At 40.1% G+C, this 17557-nt stretch overlaps 1 protein-coding gene across 1 annotated transcript in view; it reads right to left on the reverse strand.

Annotated features, from left to right (window-relative positions):
- Positions 1–3267: 3267 nt before the first annotated feature.
- The window catches only part of TAL1 (TAL bHLH transcription factor 1, erythroid differentiation factor), a 15339-nt gene continuing 1049 nt past the window's right edge, over positions 3268–17557 (reverse strand). Inside the window, exons 2-4 of the mRNA XM_018553019.1 lie at positions 13585–14262; positions 6461–6555; positions 3268–3898 (exon numbers count right to left, since the gene is read on the reverse strand). Coding sequence (XP_018408521.1) covers positions 3474–3898; positions 6461–6555; positions 13585–14210 — 1146 coding nt within the window. The 5' untranslated portion in view covers positions 14211–14262 and the 3' untranslated portion in view covers positions 3268–3473. The remainder of the gene's footprint in view (positions 3899–6460; positions 6556–13584; positions 14263–17557) is intronic.

Raw genomic sequence — 17557 nt, forward strand, 5'->3', positions numbered from 1 at the left:
CAAGATTTCTGTTTAATAACACAAATTTCTAAGGAGACAGTTTTGTCCCCACTGTAATATGTACTGGGTGTACCTATATTGCCCATTTCATTTGACCCAGATTATGCCTATAAAGTGGTACCCAAATGGAGAATATTGGATGGCTGCCGCTGCTGTCCTTCTCTTAGTGATCCAATGGCTTCAGTACTTTCGCAGTGAACCTATTCTTCACTCTGCCTTTGCATGCTGCAGTGAAGCACAAAGCACTGGAGCCATTTTCGGAAGCAGCAATAGCAGCTTTCAGATCTCCCTCACTGTAGGGTTCTTTTAAAAGTCATGTTCAGGACATTGAAATTGTGCATTTACCTTTATAACATAAGTCCGTGTATATACGGTTTCACTCATAATTCTTAAATGTCATTATGTTATGCCACAAAATCCTCAGAGCCCATTTATCCCATGCATACGTTATTTTCACTCCAATGCACTGAATGACACATGGTAGCACACTACTGTGCGATGTAGTGCACTGCATTGGAAAAGATGGTGCAGGTCTGTTGTGGTGCAATAAAATGAATGGTCTGCCTTAACGCAATGCAAATTAATGCATGACAAAATGCACCACAACGGCCCAGAGAGATGTGAATGGGCCCTCAGTGACTGTAAAGATGGGATAATGGCACTGATAGGCAGTAAATGTTTCATGATGAACAATAGTGGAGCAGTGTTTAAATCAGTGGCATTCTAGGCCTCTCGGTGATGGTGCTGGTTCTTAATCCTTTCACAGACTGCATTCTGCCGGAGGTGGTCTACTGAGCTCCCAATATGGCTGCCAATGGTTACAAAATGAGTATATTGTACATTCTTGTCATAGGTGACAAAAAAAAAATCTTAGGTTAGGAAAGGGAGGTTTTATCCTGATACTCTCTTCTAAAAGCTCCTAAAGGCCCCAGTATACTAGAGACCAGCCTGCCATCAATCTTCCAAAACCAGTGCACACATCAGTGGAACACCATATCACAGAGGGGAATCTATCACTCCCAGAACTAGGCCTATGCTCCATAGTGCCATCTAGTGGCAATAAGACCACCCCAACCCCACTCAAGGGACATACCCAGGGCTGGATTAAGAGCATCATGGGCAGGGTGCTGTTGGTACATTGGCTGCATAGAGGCTGCTCTCTAATTAGGTAGCGGCTCGCTCCTCACTGGGGCCCCACAAGGCCCCATTGAGCAGCTGCATAATATACCTGATTAGGCAGCGGCCGGAACCTCTACCTGATTTGTGTCCAGCCTGGCCAGCCCAGATTGCCATTGGCATCCCAAGGCGATCTGGGCCTGCCAGGCCTATTTTCAGTGGCAGGCCTGGGACTTGTGCTCTAGTAGCCCCTTTGTTAATCTGGGCCTGGACATACTCCAAATATATGCTGGACAGAAGAGTTATAAATCAGTCCCTATGTAAGAATATACATGCCCCTTGCATTTAGACAATGTTTGTTTATACTGGTGTTTAGATTTGAATCATTAGGATTGGATGCCACCACACTAAGATTACATAAAAAAGCACAAGCCAGAGAGTGTAGTTGGCAATGCCCACTAACCACAATGGAAACATACAGCAGGGAGACCCTGCGTCTACCACTGCAACACATGAAAAGACTTAGTGACCTATGACCTACGAAGACCACTGGTTTAACACTGTGCAAACATTTACTGAATACAGGAGCAAAAACAGGAACATGAGAAGGAACATGAGAAGGAATATGAGAAGACAGGCGATGTATGGGTTTGGCAAATAATGTGAATAAGAAAGGTCAAAATGGTAGACCACATACTCCATTCCATGAGGTTCTGCTCAATGATGCACCCTTTGAAAGGAGGATGAAATGATTGAAGGCTGGCCCATGATTTTAGTGTATTGGTAATGGTGTAATGTATGTTACAGCAAAAAATGAAGTGATTGGAAAAAATGCATACATGAAAAAATCCATTCATGGTTTTATAAATATTATGCCCGGTACGTTCTAAGAGACCACTACAACACGGCATGTTAAATACAAATGCACAATTTCAATATGTAACCAGAATGTCAATGTCTTTTGCTTCCAAGGAAAAGAAAAGGACGTGAGACTATTCTGGTAGATTTCATGACTGCCATAAAACCCAAGGAAGTGGTAAACTTGAGCTGAGGTCGCTCTTGACAAACAAAGAAGGGCATTTTGCTCTATACAAAGGCAACTAGAAACATTTTAGGTCGCCTTAAAAAAATAGTGCAAAGTAAAAAACAGTTCTATTGCCCACAGCAGCCAATCAAGAGTTGGCTTTCATCTCCTGCCTTTGGTAGAAAAATCAGATTGGTTCATAGAGGCAATAACACCATATTCTTGAGCACTAGCTGGTATTAATGATTCTTTAGTTGGTTTGTATAAAAATAAGAATTTGGCTTTCAATGGAATTCAATGGCAATCAATCTGAATGATTGGTTGCCATTGCTACCAATGCTAACTGCATTTTCTGCATTGCTTTTAAGCCCATGCATTGCAAACAGCAATGACTTTGTGTTGTGGTGCTAAATGCTAGCGTCTGACTGGTTGCTATGGATTACAGGAAACCATTGGTCCTTGAGCTGTCCTGTCTAATAATATAATACAAAGAGTAGTGGTGAGCACTAATCCCTATCATCACTTTTCAACAACTTATACACCCCTGCTCTTTGCATAAGCCCAAACATGTCTTCATGAAAGCAACACCACCCATAGTACCAAATGGCACTGCAGTTAGTAAAATGTTATATATTATATTACTCATGGTTCTACACATCATCCGGCCATAAGATATTATGCTGCTCTATCATAAATAATAAAAATACTTTTGTATAGTGAACAAGTATAACCAATGTATATATACTGTACCTTCTTCCAATAGGTACCACATAAAAATATTTCCATTGTTTTGTCTTATAGGGCCCCAAATCCCTCAACTTTAAACACCAGGGATGCTTTGTAAGAAGAGTCTCAGGGTGAATATAAGATTAGCTTCTTTTACAGCTAAGTAAGCATTTTTAAAAAAACAAGCTTTTCTCATTTTCACACAAAAAATAGTATTTTATATTAAATTAAAAATTATTTGTTCAGCTCATTTGGTCTGTGAGCCATTTGTACTTGTACTAAATATGGAACATTGTCATTAGTATTAATGTAATTCCCAAGTTGCATATACAGCAATATCAAACTGCTACATGTTTGGAAAGTGTGGACAAACCTCAAAGGAAAATCTGAACTGAGTTTTGAGAGTTACTCTTTCCAGGTAATATTCTTCCATTGTAGACATGGCCTGAATGTTCAAACTTTGAGGGTTTTTCAGAGTACCTTAAGAAGAAATATTGTTTTGCTATCCCAGATGTGTCAATAAACACAGTGAAAAAGGGATTACGACCCAAGCCAATAGGTCCCAGTCAATAGACAGTCAATAGGGTATCTTTTTCCCCCAAATGTGTCATCGCTGACCATTACTTTCTATCGGGAGCATAGACTGGTGGAGACTTCTGCTGTGTTTGGAGTCCATTGTGTCTTGATCTTCTGAGAAGCTGTCCGGGCTTGGCGCACCATCTAGTGAGCTTCCACAGCTTGAGTTTGGGGAAAGCATGTCTTGGAGAAGATCTTGTTGGACCATACCATTATCTTTACTTATTTTGCTCCTTTGGGTGCCTTCTTCTTCTTCTTGGTCATCAAGAAGTTTGGCTAGGAAGTTGATATATTTCATAGCCAGGCGTAATATTTCATTCTTGCTGAGCTTCTTATCTGGAGGGTGAGTGGGAATAAGCTTGCGGAGGTCAGCAAAAGCTCCATTCACATTCTGCTGCCTCCATCTCTCCCGACTGTTTGTGAAGATACGACGGACCACCTTTGTTTGAGGAGGCCCTGGGGAAAAAAAACATGAAGCAAAAGGATTTATCTCGAGAAAAGGTTAGATTATAGGCATGTGGACATCTAACCTTCAGATTCCAATGTAATTAGGAAAAAACCTTTTACTTACTTAGTTTATAATAATTGATAATAGCTACCTTGTCATGTCAGGTAATGTAAAAAAATAAAAATAAAACACTGCTAGGCATTAATGTGTCATATACAGGACAGCTTTGGCATGAAATGATTGTGTTGACCTCCTTAGGCTTTGAATTTAAAATAATGTGTATTAACCATAAGCAATGGCGGCAGCATCACACTTGCACATTAACGGAGTCATCTGTGGCTTTTAACTGTTGCATGTTTGCAGAGAGGTCATTCTGCTTTCTTTCTATGGAACAGTTGAGAACACTGATGATATTTTTGCAACGGTACAAGTACAGAGGCATTGAGGACACTTTTTCTTAATGTGTGTCTGGGCAATAGCAAAAAAATGTGTGTATATATATATAGTGTGTGTGGCGAATGAAGTTACTCTTTAGGGTTTAAATAACACTTGTGCTGAGAGGAACCTTTTAAAGCAGAATTACACCCGTCTATCCTTGACAGCCAAGGAAAGTACTGTTAGCCTCTATTTGTCTTGTAGGTGCCATAGTAGTCCACATGTGATCTGCTGTGACACCAGCCATGTGAGGTTTGATATATATATATATCTGTGTGTATGTGTGCGTGTGTGCAGTATATCTGTCTCTTTAGAAAAAAACACTACAAGTACAAAAAAACAACTGTTAATTTTGCCAGAAATCCAGTGAGCCCCTAAATTCCTGTAGGCAGTTGACAACATCATTGTCACTGCTGTGCAATCTCCCAGGGCCAGCATCATTATAAGCAATAGGTGGCAATGTCTCCTTCAAATTAATTATGAAACCCTACTCAATAATAATGTATATAACATTTCCTTATATGTTTCTCATAGTAAGAGTGCCCATCATTAAAGGCCAGATCAAGAGAACATGTTTTGTTTTATATAGCATGGGGAGGGGGTTAGGGTCCATTTAAATTTTTGCAATGCATTTTTTTTGTGTTATTGTGCATTGCGTTAAGGCAGCCCATTGAAATTAATGGGGTGCCATAGGCGAAAATTTATTTATTTCAGGTATTTGAGGTCCCTACCCTCAAGGAGCTTGCAATCTAAGGTCCCTATCTCACATGCATATATAGAGGGCCAATTTAGAGAGGAGCCAATTAACCTACCAGCATGTCTTTGGAGTCGTGATCCTTTTTTTGCCTTGGTGCATTGGGGTGCGATTCAAAATGTCACTGCAGAAGTGTAAAGTCTCTTTCTGGCTTTTTTTTACAGTTTGTATCCCTGTTGAGGAAATTTCCCCTCATTTTCTGTCCTAGTGATAGGGGATGGGGGGTCAATGGGACAGGATGTTATGGGAAACCTCTCAGACAGAGACCACAACAAAAACACATTCATTTAGTACAGCAGGATTTGCAGGTTTGAACCTCTATGTGATTTTATTTGCTATTCTGCCTTCCTATCTAAAATGCTCTCTCTAGATACTGTCTGGTGTTGGCTCTGTCATATCCTTTTATAATTATATAGTTATTCAGTTGGATAAAGTCTTTTAGAACATGGAATGTTGGGCTGGATGTGGTACTCCACTTACCAACACGCACTATCAAAACTAACCTTAGAACATGGAATGTTGGGCTGGATGTGGTACCGTACTTACCAACCCTATAAAAACTAACCTTAATAACATGGAATTCAGTGATTTCTGTTCTTTAAGGGATATGGGATTACACGTGTATTCCCATATCCCTTAAAGAACAGAAATCATATTTCTTCCACCTGGCTACAGTAAACTGGAATATAATTGGTAGCTATTGATTACGGCACTTTGCCAGTCTTTGTTCTTTACATTCTGAATTAAATATATATATGTGATTTGTTTTCAGAAACTGGTTCATTTACAAAGCAAAAAAAATAAATAACTGATCATGTAAAACTGAGCTACGTGTATAAGATATTTAAGAGCAGTTGCAGCCAAACAGCTTGATACTTGGCTGAAACACACCTACGAATTGCTTTACCTGCAACAGATGTGTAAGCGAAGGCACATCTACTCATCATCTATCTTTCCTGCTGTGTCCCATAGAATAAGGAGCGTGACACATTTTTTTCCTTCTCACCCTAGGTCTACTTAAATCTCCCCCATATTGCCAAAACCTCTTCCACAGCAAACACTCCCACCGCAGGCTGTATTTCGGTTTTCAGCTTGTGTGCTGCACCCCAGGTGTCAGGTGAACCTATTACCTGAATTGTAAACCTATTCCATTAATTTTTAAAGGAATGCCTTAGTAAACCGAAGAGTATATATGTGCTAGGAGCTGTTTTTTCGCCTGCTTAATGAAATAGAAGCAGGGGCAGAGGTCTACCTGATTTTCTGGATCAGCAGATTTTTTTTACACAGTCTCTACAGAAATAGTAAACCCTTTTACACTTATACCTGTTAAACTGTAAGCTGCACTTCTCAAATTAAATAGCATTAAAAGCTTATAGCTTACCTTCAATAGTCTCTACTTCATAGGGTCCCGAGCGTCTCTTGACTCGCGTGTTGTTATTGAACACAGTGAAGGTTTCTGGAACTCCAAAATAGCTGCTGAAACAGTAAAAGGCAACTATTAAATTTTTTTTTTAAATAGTTACAAGAGCTGTAATAAACATATAATAATAAAAATCAGGTATAACAATAGTTCATTGGGTCTCAGGCTCACATATTAAAAATTGTATCCTTTAGCAAATCTAAAAAAAATCCACTGCTAATGTTGATGAATATACATATCAAGCATTACAAATCATGTTTTTCTAACTTTATTTACACAAGTTACAGGCAGAATGTAATTGATCAAATGAAAATAATTATGGTTAGTATTATTATTACTATATTATTATGGTATTTATTTAATAAGTGACAAAAAAGCTAAAAAAAAAGAGTAATACAAGAAAGCTACTATTTACAACAGCATATAAAATGGAGGACAGTAGTTCAAGATGGAGGAAGCACTACATGTGCAGAAGGACAATTTAAAATCTATATATTTTAATTGGATTTCAGATATTTTTTTTTTTTAAACTTTGCCTTAAAATTAACTGAAAAAAAAGTATTTCATTAAATACTTTATTGAATATTTTATTGAATTTATGTTACAATTATTTATCTAGTTTGGAGGTACATCCAACAACACATGGTAATGTCTGCAGTATGGACATCTGTTTTATTTCTTTTTTTTACCTTGAAAGCAAAGTGTTTGTGGATGAGGAAAGAGGAAGTTTTGGGAAAGTTATAGAAGATGTCATTTGAGAAATGACAAGGAAAGGGAAATGAAACAGGAAAAGGATAAAAAGTGAAGCCACAGAGGACGTGGAGTGGTAATGAGATGTATGTAAAGCTTAAATGTGGTAATTTAAGGGGTTTCCCATTTAATTATAAAACTGGGCCACTGCCACACATCCCTCCGTGTAGAAGCACTGGACCAGTCCCAGTCCCTATGATCCGAAACAAGACTCTCTGATGCTTTTTTGTTCCGTTTAGAGACTAATATTTCTGAATGAAGAAGATGCACAGTACCAATGTTTTATTCCTGGTGTGGTACTGCAAGTAAAATGTAAACATGTATGATATATAATATGATAATAATGTATAAGTAGATGATGTACTTGTTGCTCTGTAGAGATGCTATGGTTTGGCCAGTTTGATTCATTGAATGTAAATAGACACTTTCAACATTGCTGAGTACAATATGTACAAAAAAAATGTATAGATTGAAAGTCTGCAAGGCATCATGTCACCCAGAAATGGAATTGCGCGCTGCATTAGATTTCCCATGTTCAGAGTAATGTTGCAGCGTAATAATAATACAATATGGATGCATCAATTTAAAATAATAACCTGCAGCATCCAGGCGCAGAGCAGTGTAGAGCTGTCTGGCTCAAGGCAGCTTTCCCCTATTAGCCCAGGATATCAAGCCCAACTGAATCTGCATTACAAATAGTAAAAATGACATTAGGGTGCATCAAATTAGCGAAAGGGCACTCCCACTTATTGCCTTCTTTGTAAACTGCCCCCCCGACACAGTGCAACATTCCTTTCTTTAATGTAGAATGCAATGGGTGCATGCAATCACTCTCTGTGGGAGCACCGGCCTTATCTGCAGCAATCTGACACACCTCCTGTGAGTCGGAATTACAGCTGTCCAATCAGTAACGCTAGCTGAAGATTGATGGGACTGTCAGACCGCTGCAGAGAGCATGTCATTTTAATGTCATTTTTATTATTCATGCCGAAGCTTCAATTGGGCTATAAAGCAGAGTTATAATTTGATCTCTCTCTCGCGTCCTCTCTCTCTTCCTTCCTTTCTTTCTTTCTTTCTTTCTTTCTTTCTTTCATTCTTTCTCTCTCTCTCCCTCTCTCTGCCTCCCTTTCTCTCCATTATATACTGTATTTGTATTTTTCCCTTAATGCCTCAATTGGTCTCAATTGCAATTTGCTGCTCCTTTTATCTCACGCAAAAGTCTACCAGACATTGTCTGTCTCATTGAAGCCAATAGGCCACAGTCTCTAATGATATAAAACTCCCACAATGCTCCTGGTACTCAGGATATCATGTGAGTTTTGCTTAGTCTTAATGCCACATGGCCTCGGCATCAGCAGCATTTGTATTTATTCTAAGGCAAGCAATATTTACTTTTTTTTAACTCTAGAACACTGTACATTATTGCTTTAGGCTGATCTCACACATGACGAGATGATTATTCAATCTGATCTTTTCTCTAGCAGTGTTAGAAAACAGGAACATGTAGAGCGGGCTCAATTGTTTCTCTGTCACATTGTCATGTTGGTAAAATCACTGCTTCCTGTTAGTTTAATTTGATTTACTTACATAATTCAACAGATACATTTAAATCGTTAATCAACGTCAGTTTGATAAGTGGTTGATGTGTAATGTGTTGTGAAATAAAATATAGTTTAATGACATTGCTGCATCAAAACAATATCTAGACGGGATGCACCGAGGAGCCAAGGGGTCAGCCCACACAACATTCATGTCTCAGCTTTGTGTGGTTGCTGGCCAGATAAAACTTCATCTAGGTTATTATATTTTTTTGGGGAGTTCCAGCGATAAGCTCTCCTCATCTGAGTTACTAAGTCTTCCCATCCACAGCAACTGTTATAAAGGGGTCCCCACTATCCCTGGTCAATTTTATTTAACATTACTGTAGAGCAGGGGCGTAACTAGAAATCACAGGGCCCCATAGCAACATTTTGTATGGGGCCCCGTGATTGCTAGTCATGCCACTTGCAGAGCCCAAGCGGAGAGTGACCCTGCAGAGCCCACCATAGACTCTCTATAGTGGGCTCTGCAGGGTCTGAGATCTCTTACCTGTCAGCACCTCTGTGGTCGCCGGGCCCCGACTCCTGTTCCGTCCCCGGGCCCCGCCTCCTCTGCTATCGACGAGCCCCGCCTTCTCTTACATAACTGGCCCCACCTACTCTTAGGTCGGTTTCCAGTGATGTAAGAGGAGGCGGGCCCTCATCTGCCGCAGCGGCTAGCTGTCACAGACACAGCTCCGCAGCGGCTATGAGGGGAAATGCGCCGTGGCCGCTGCTGAGCTGTGTCTGTGACAGCCAGCACCCCCACATGCCATATCGACCCAGGCGGCCCTGGCCGGGCCCCATAGCGGCCGCCTGAGTCGCTATGGCGATTGGTACGCCACTGCTGTAGAGAGAATGCAGAGTTAGTGGCTACAACTAAGGCCCAGTTTGGCTGAAACATGTCAGCATATGTTTGTTTGCTGCTGTTATGCCTTTTTCCGAATAAAGTACAGGATGGACGGATCCACTTGAGACTGCCGTTTTTTTTAATCTATTCATAGTGGCCAATTTTACCTATAAATTTAATGTAAACCCTAATAATTAACTTTTCTAATTTGCTTCTCTATCATCTTAAATATATAGAGCATTAATAGAGCTTTGTTATATCTGTTTGATAAGCGCAAAAACAAATGTTGATCCTGCCAGAAATCCAATGAGGGTGTGCTTTCTGCTGCACTGGGATCTTTTGCAGTTTTATTAACCCTGACCCAGATGAAAAGGGGGGTGTTCTGTAGTTAAAATCAGGAGTGAGCATCATAAGGTGACCATGCTGCTCCTCCATAGATACAGGACAGCTTTGTCACCCGAGGACAGGAAGTGTGTTACTGGAAGGAGCACCAGGTGAAAATATTAGAAAAAGGGGTAAAAATAAATGAATGCAGTTACCACATCTAAGGACTCGTATGCTGCAATATATTACATGTTTGTTCTTGGATTTAGAAAATGCTTTAAGTAGAATTTTTGGGAGAAAAGACTCTTTTGTGAAAATCTGTATTGAGCTGAGTACCTATCAATTATGCTGCGTTAGAAATAAAAATATCAAATATCAATGTGCCAAGCTATGCATAGTCTACCAGTCCTGGACTGCACCATGTCACATTGGTGTACACTATGGATGTACGCGGTGACATACCCTATAGATGGACAGTCTGGGTCCTATGACATATGATGGAATGCAAGTGTAAAGTAGCCCAGGCACAAAGATGCATTCAGTATACCTGCTTATGTCCAATTTTGGAAGACAATCTCATGTCTTTAGGGGCAGGCAGGTGCCCCCTTGGCCAACCACTTGTGAAGTACATCAGACAAAGATGTTATACAAACCCAGTCGCTGTTGTCTCTGCTAAGTCCCCTTACCTACAAAGATGGCTCTACACGGTGCAAAATGGCAGGTGGGTGTACACAAAGAATGTGTTGGTAGCCAATTGCAATGTTGTATACATTCTCCATACTCAAGTACAAAAAAAAAACTCTAGTGGTTGATTTTAAATGAAACATGGAAAATGGATACTAAGCAATGGTTTGCTTTTCCACAAGTATTTGCAAATCAGCCCGAATGTATATACTCCTTATGTTGTGGTGGCCACAAGCAAATAAAATCCACCAGTACCAAGAGAGATTACTGCACAAGGAGTACAATTCCAGTGCAACAATCAGCAAATATGACATGAAGAGGATCGCAAACCATCACCTCTTAACATACCAGCGTCGATTGTGCAGGCTGGAAAGTGCTGGATATTCCATAATGACTTCCAGCAAACACTGCAGAGAAAAGCTGCCAATGTATGCCAATGCTGTATGAATAAATCACTCGCTGTGAATGGAACAGATTATGTACAATGTTCTGAATGTTCCTGTATGACCAATCACAACCCTCATTTGTTACTTAAGGATGAACCACGATTTATGTATTGGTCACCCACTGATTGTTTATGGAAGGGAAGATAATGGCTCACATTAGGCTTTCTAGACCTTTTCTGCCACCATCTCCGATGCAAAATGTAATAGGGCAATAGACCTATCATCTGTTTTTATATGACTTCATCATATTTCTGTTTCTATTGTCCTCACCACGATCAAGTAAATGGCAGAATCTCCTGTATCTAGCAATCCTTGTTTATGGCTAGATGTATAAAGGGCCCCAATATCTCATCAGGAGGCTAGAGCTGCTGCTGTACCATGTAGCACAAAAATGCATGTTCAGCTGTGTTCTGCAGAATGACTGCCAGTGAAAGTCACTGCATTGGGAAGCATTGACATTGGGGTGGACACTGGACTGTATGGTCTGTCTTTAGACCAGCGGTATTTTATTGTTCAGCAGTGCCAGACAGTTCATTGCCATTGGAGTGGACACTGGACTGTTTGATCTGTCTTTAGACCAGTGCTATTGTATTGTTTAGCAGTGACAGTGCCAGACAGTTCATTGCCATTGGGGTGGACACTGTACTGCATGATCTGTCTTTAGACCAGTGTTATTGTATTGTTTAGCAGTGACAGTGCCAGACAGTTCATTGCCATTGGGGTGGACACTGGACTGTATAAGCTGGCTTTAGACAGTGCAGTCTAGGATCTATTGTGATGTTGAGATGTAGCAGAATTTAGACTGATGTTAATGGTGGTCGGGCATGGGGTCATGACTCAACTTGTTTTGTTGCATTGAATAGCGCATTCAACACACCTGATTGCCTCACCCAAGCCTGAATGTTCATGCGAAGGTGTAAAGTAGGCAGACTCCACAATGCCGTCTGTACGTTGGTGGAAACAACAATAATCAATGTTGGCCAATTGACTGTTCCTGAAAAAAATTAATGGATGTGGGTGTTTGCTAGCTCTTGTAGACATAAGCATCTTCACCCAACGTGCCAATCTCTGGTGGTGAACATTTTACACTTTTGAGTATATTTAGGACTGCCAAACACATCTTAAAATAGGTCAAGGCTTTAGGTGGGCAGGAACCCTTCAAACATCCAGTCCTGGTATCCAGCTTCCATAGAATACCTGCATAGTGCTTCCTTACTGTGCGGTCACTTTTACCTAGGGACTTCTTTCTTATAACCAGTAACAACGAGGTCGTGAAATTTAAGATTCTTGCCAGGAAATTGGAATTTGTGTATAACAGCCAATTAGGTTTCAGCTTTCTTTTTTTGCCACCAGCAAATGGAAAAATAGATTTTGTGCTTTAATTTCCTAGATTTGGTGCTTTAGGTGGCACCTCTACCTTTTGTTGCTATAGTGCCCTTTTGTTCTAATTTTAGCATTGCTACATGGAAGAGGAATTCCCCTAAGGTTTACCTATTAAGATGCTCTGCATGAGATGACTGTGGGGTGGGTGGGATACAGAGATTGTAAAAGAGCTTGGATATGTTACATAGACGTTATGAACAGTGAGATAATGGATTACTGGTGAAATATTTTGTACAGTAAAAGATAATGTTTAAACTGTGAAATGTGCAGAAAAACCATCCGCGCCTATTTGCAAGGTATAAAATATATGTTTGCTTTTCTTGTAAGGATCAGGATGTGTGATTGCACCCTGGAAGGAGATAATGAGACCTTCCAGGTGTAGAACATGCCCATTATTGCACACAGTGATTTCCCAACTTGATGGAAAATCTTGGAAAAGATAACAACTGGAGTTCTCTTGCAATGAGGAAAGGGGAACAAGAGTGTGACAGCCTGTGCCCGGCATATACCCATCTTCTAAGAATATTTAGGTGCGGTGATGCCATCAAGCATGGGGAAATCCCTTAACCCTTTTCATTTTTAGTGAGACATCTGTCCATGGATAAGCTGCTGAAAGTGTCAATGATGATAATAATGGTGCAGTGCTAATGATGATGACAAGACACCGGACAGCAAGAGGTTAAGTTTTAAGGTATAGTGCAAAAGAAGTATTTTCAGATTAGAATGGCAAAACCAACAAATAGAGTATATAATACAAAAATCACAGCGATGACACACACTAGCTCTCTGCAACCTATGGCTTGTCAGATGTTATCGGACTACAGATCCCAATGGGCAAGGCATTCAAGGACTTGTAGTTCCTCAGGCACTGATTTTAAAAAGAAATGGAAATCCAACAAGTAGAGTAAGAATAATACTGCTTAGGAGATATCAGCATAGGGTGGTATGGGCAGTAGGAGGTGCAGGTTGACATGTGCATCATTCAGGTAGCAGTAGATGAAGATGTTCTGTGAGCCATAACAAAACTCATATTGTATTGTTATAAAAAAGGACGATGAAAGAATCACCTACCTGTTCCCGGGGGTTAGTGGCTGGCTCAGTCCGTACAGCATGGTCCTGCCCGCCGGCTGGATGGGGAGAGATGCGGGAGGGCTCAGCTGGACCATTCGGGCTTCCGCAGCTTGCTCAGCTTGAGGTCCGGAGACTGGCAGAAGGATGGGGGGTCTGCAGAGCTCGGTGGTAGCAGGTAAAGGGGTCCTGCAGAGATCTGTTGTTGGAGTCAGGGGAGCTCTGCACAGCTCTGTGGTTGGGGTCTGTGGGGGTCTGCACAGTTCTGTAGTTGGGTTCAAGGGGGGTCTGCAAAGCTCAGTGGTTGGGGCGAGTTGGGCTCTACAGATCTCTGTGGAGGGGGTCAGTGGGGCTCTGCACAGCTCTGTAGAGGGGGTCAGTGGGGCTCTGCACAGTTCGCTGGTACTCAGGTTCTGCAGTCTCAGCTCCTGCTCTCTGCCCTTTATATTCCCCGATCCCTCCCCCCTCCTGAGCAGCTCAATCACCGGCACAGCACGAGGGGGGGAGCCGGGGGCCGCCCCCTCCTTCACCCCACTCTGCTCCACTCCACGCGTGCTCTCCGCCTCCCGGGGAGGTGAGCTGACATCCCGAGCGTCTCCCATATCTGATGTCCCCAGCCTCTCCATCATCCTCAGGGCACAATCATAGCACAGCAGCTGTCACCTCCCTTCCGAAATCTACCTGAGGGGCAGGAGAAGAAATCACATCACAGATGTGCCACCAGACCATGTGCGATCACATCAAACACCAACCATGCAATGCCATCCATCGATCTGTATCGTACGGCACAGATACGTGTCTATAATGATATCATAGAGAATAACATCTGATATGCAATAGTATTCATCACACACACAGTATATATACATAAACTCTATCATAACTGTGTGTGTGTGTGTGTGTATAATCTAATATTAATTACTATTCCACACACATTTATGTATACATAGTTATAGTACAGTTTAACATCTGATAGGAATTACTTATCATATCATATCATTCAAGAGGAGAGAGAGAGAGAGAAGTTTAATATCTGATATGACTTACTATTCAGCACACATATATGTATACACAGTTATAGTACAGTATATATAACATCTGATATGAATTACATATCAGCAGACATACAGTATATGAATATAAAAATATGGTCAAGTTTAATACCTGATATTAAACTCGATATATAGAGATATATCTGTGTTGAATAGTAATTAATATCTGATATAAATTAATATTCAACACATAAAACGTACCATAGCCATATATATAGCTATGATACAGTTTAATATCTGATATAAATTAATATTCAAAATATATAGAGAGAGAGAGAGAGAGAGAGAGAGAGAGAGAGAGAGAGAGAATGTGATAATGTAATATCTGATAAGGAATTACAAATATATACCTGTGTTTGCTGAATGGTATCACAGGCCACTCTGCAATGTGTGTGTATTAAATATTTACCACAAGTTAATAAATGATGGTCAGTTCTATGGTGGGCCTGCTATAATTTAATTGCTCAGTAGTAATTAATACGCTTTTAGCTATCTGTGTTTAACCTGTAGGACCCTCAACGCTTCAGCTGTGTGGGACCACAAATCACAGTATTATTGTCAGTATTCCTTCAAATGACACTTGTGGATTGTCCAAGAATAGCAACCCTCCCCCCCACACACACACTTTCACAGCACACACTTCCAAACTGTCCTCAATAGTAGTTGTAGAAGTAGTAACAGCATTAGTAGAAATAAAATGTATACATATAGTTCCACTACTTGTGCAACAACAGATAGTAATAATACTACTAATAATAATTGTTATTGTTATTATTATTATTATTGTTATTACAACTTTGTTGTTGTTATTATTATTATCATCATCATTATTATTATTACTACTATTATTACTGTCATTATTATAATTATTATTGTAATAATTGCTATTGATAATAATAATAATAATAATAATAATAATTATTATTATTATTATTATTATTTAAATATTCTAGATACCCAGTGTTTGTTTGCCAATGGTTTGCTAAATCGTGCAAACATTATTTTAAAACAACGCAGTTTTTTTGGTTTGTTTGTTTGTTTTTTATATATAAAATAGACATATAAACATGTTTCTCAATACTCCACCTACACAGAATACTTATCAGCAGTATTACCTATATTATCAAATAATACATTGCATTGTACTAGCATAATATAATATAATAATACAAACAGTCTTGCGCTCTATGAATCAGTGTACTCTGACGTAAAACTTGTGTGTCATTTACCACATAGAACATTATACATTCATCTCTTTAGAATTGCTATATCTGTATCATTTTAATCCCATCACCAGAGGTAACCAACTTGTTACTTGTTGATTACAAATACAAGAAATACATATTTAATTAGATATTCCAGAACCTGCTACATAAGGAGAATGTAGGAAACAAATGAGTTGCTGAGTGTTACAAACATATGTAATATAGACACTTTATTATAAGAAGGGAGCTCCTCCATGGAGTCCAATAAGGGTGTAGAGGGGAAGAGATGTCCTCGCTATCACAGTGTAGACCTTCAATTATTAGTATTGTGTGGGAGGGAATGTACAGGACGGATCTGTTCTAGTGTGTAACACAGAGAATGTTATATTGTACACACAGTACACCCCATATGTACAGGACACACCGTGCACACACTATATACACACGGAATATACACGGTATACATGGAGCATATATAGTACACACAATACACACACACTGGGTAACACAGCAATTGCTGTAAATGAGACTGCAATCATATTGTACAGACAAACACACACACACACACACACACACACACACACACACACAGACAGTACACAACACGGTTGTATAGGAGGCTGTATTCCCATTCCACACTAGTATGCCGTACCAACGTGTCTATAATCAAACAATGGCGACCATTGTATACAGTTGTGTGCACACACAGGGCACCAACACAAGAAGGGTATACAATGTTCATATACCATTTACAGACTGAATGGTCAATTCTATAAAGAAAGCACACACACAAACCGTTGTTGTTTGACACAACCTGTGCGATGATAAAAACTGGATGATGGAAGCTATGCGGGAAGAGGACCTGTCACCTATGGCCAGCAATCAGGGTCTTTGCTCAGCCCCTGCAGCGCATCGATCCCCATCACCTCCACCCCAAGCGTTATGAGCTCTTTGTTCCTGGCTGCTCTGTCTGAGCTCGGAGCTGCCCTGTTCCTGGCTGCTCCTTCCCATCACTGAATGGACCTTCTCCTCAGATACTGGGATGTGTGGGCCAGGCAAGATTAATGGAGTTTCACACCCTGTTGTGTTATAATGGGGGAGGGGGTATATTATTGCACTAGTCTTATTACATAAACCATTGTTTGAAATTCACTAGTATCGCCCTACAAACAGAAACTGAAAGCATAGAAAATATGTAGCCATGTAGTAAAAAAGAAAAAAAAGGCTAAAATGTGTGTTTTCTGGGTGTATGTTTTTTGTGTGTGTATAGGTCTTTGTGAATGTGTGTGTACTTTGCGTGTGTGTGTCTATACTTGTGTGTGTCTTTGTGTGTGGGGTTGTTTTTTATGTGTATGTGTGTAGGGTGTATGTGTCTCTTTGTCTGACAAAGGGTATAATAACAATAAAACATAGCCAGGAAAGGAAAGAAAGAAAGAAAGAAAGAAAGAAAGAAAGAAAGAAAGAAAGAAAGAAAGAAAGAAAGAAAGAAAGAAAGAAAGAAAGAAAGAAAAGGCTGCCTCTACAGCATGCAGAAGAACAATCATCTTCCTATTCACAGTTTCTACAAAGGAAACAAATGTATCTGTGTTATGGAGGTGATCACATTGTATCCATATGTCTTTATATCTGAGAGACAAGCAGGAGGATCTGTGTGTTATCGGAATTACCTCACAAACCACCACAATAAAAGCGGCCAATCTCCGATATCCCTGTCCTCTC

Source organism: Nanorana parkeri, unplaced genomic scaffold, assembly GCF_000935625.1.
Source record: "Nanorana parkeri isolate BGI_ZX_2015 unplaced genomic scaffold, ASM93562v1 scaffold106, whole genome shotgun sequence".
Taxonomy (NCBI): domain Eukaryota; kingdom Metazoa; phylum Chordata; class Amphibia; order Anura; family Dicroglossidae; genus Nanorana; species Nanorana parkeri.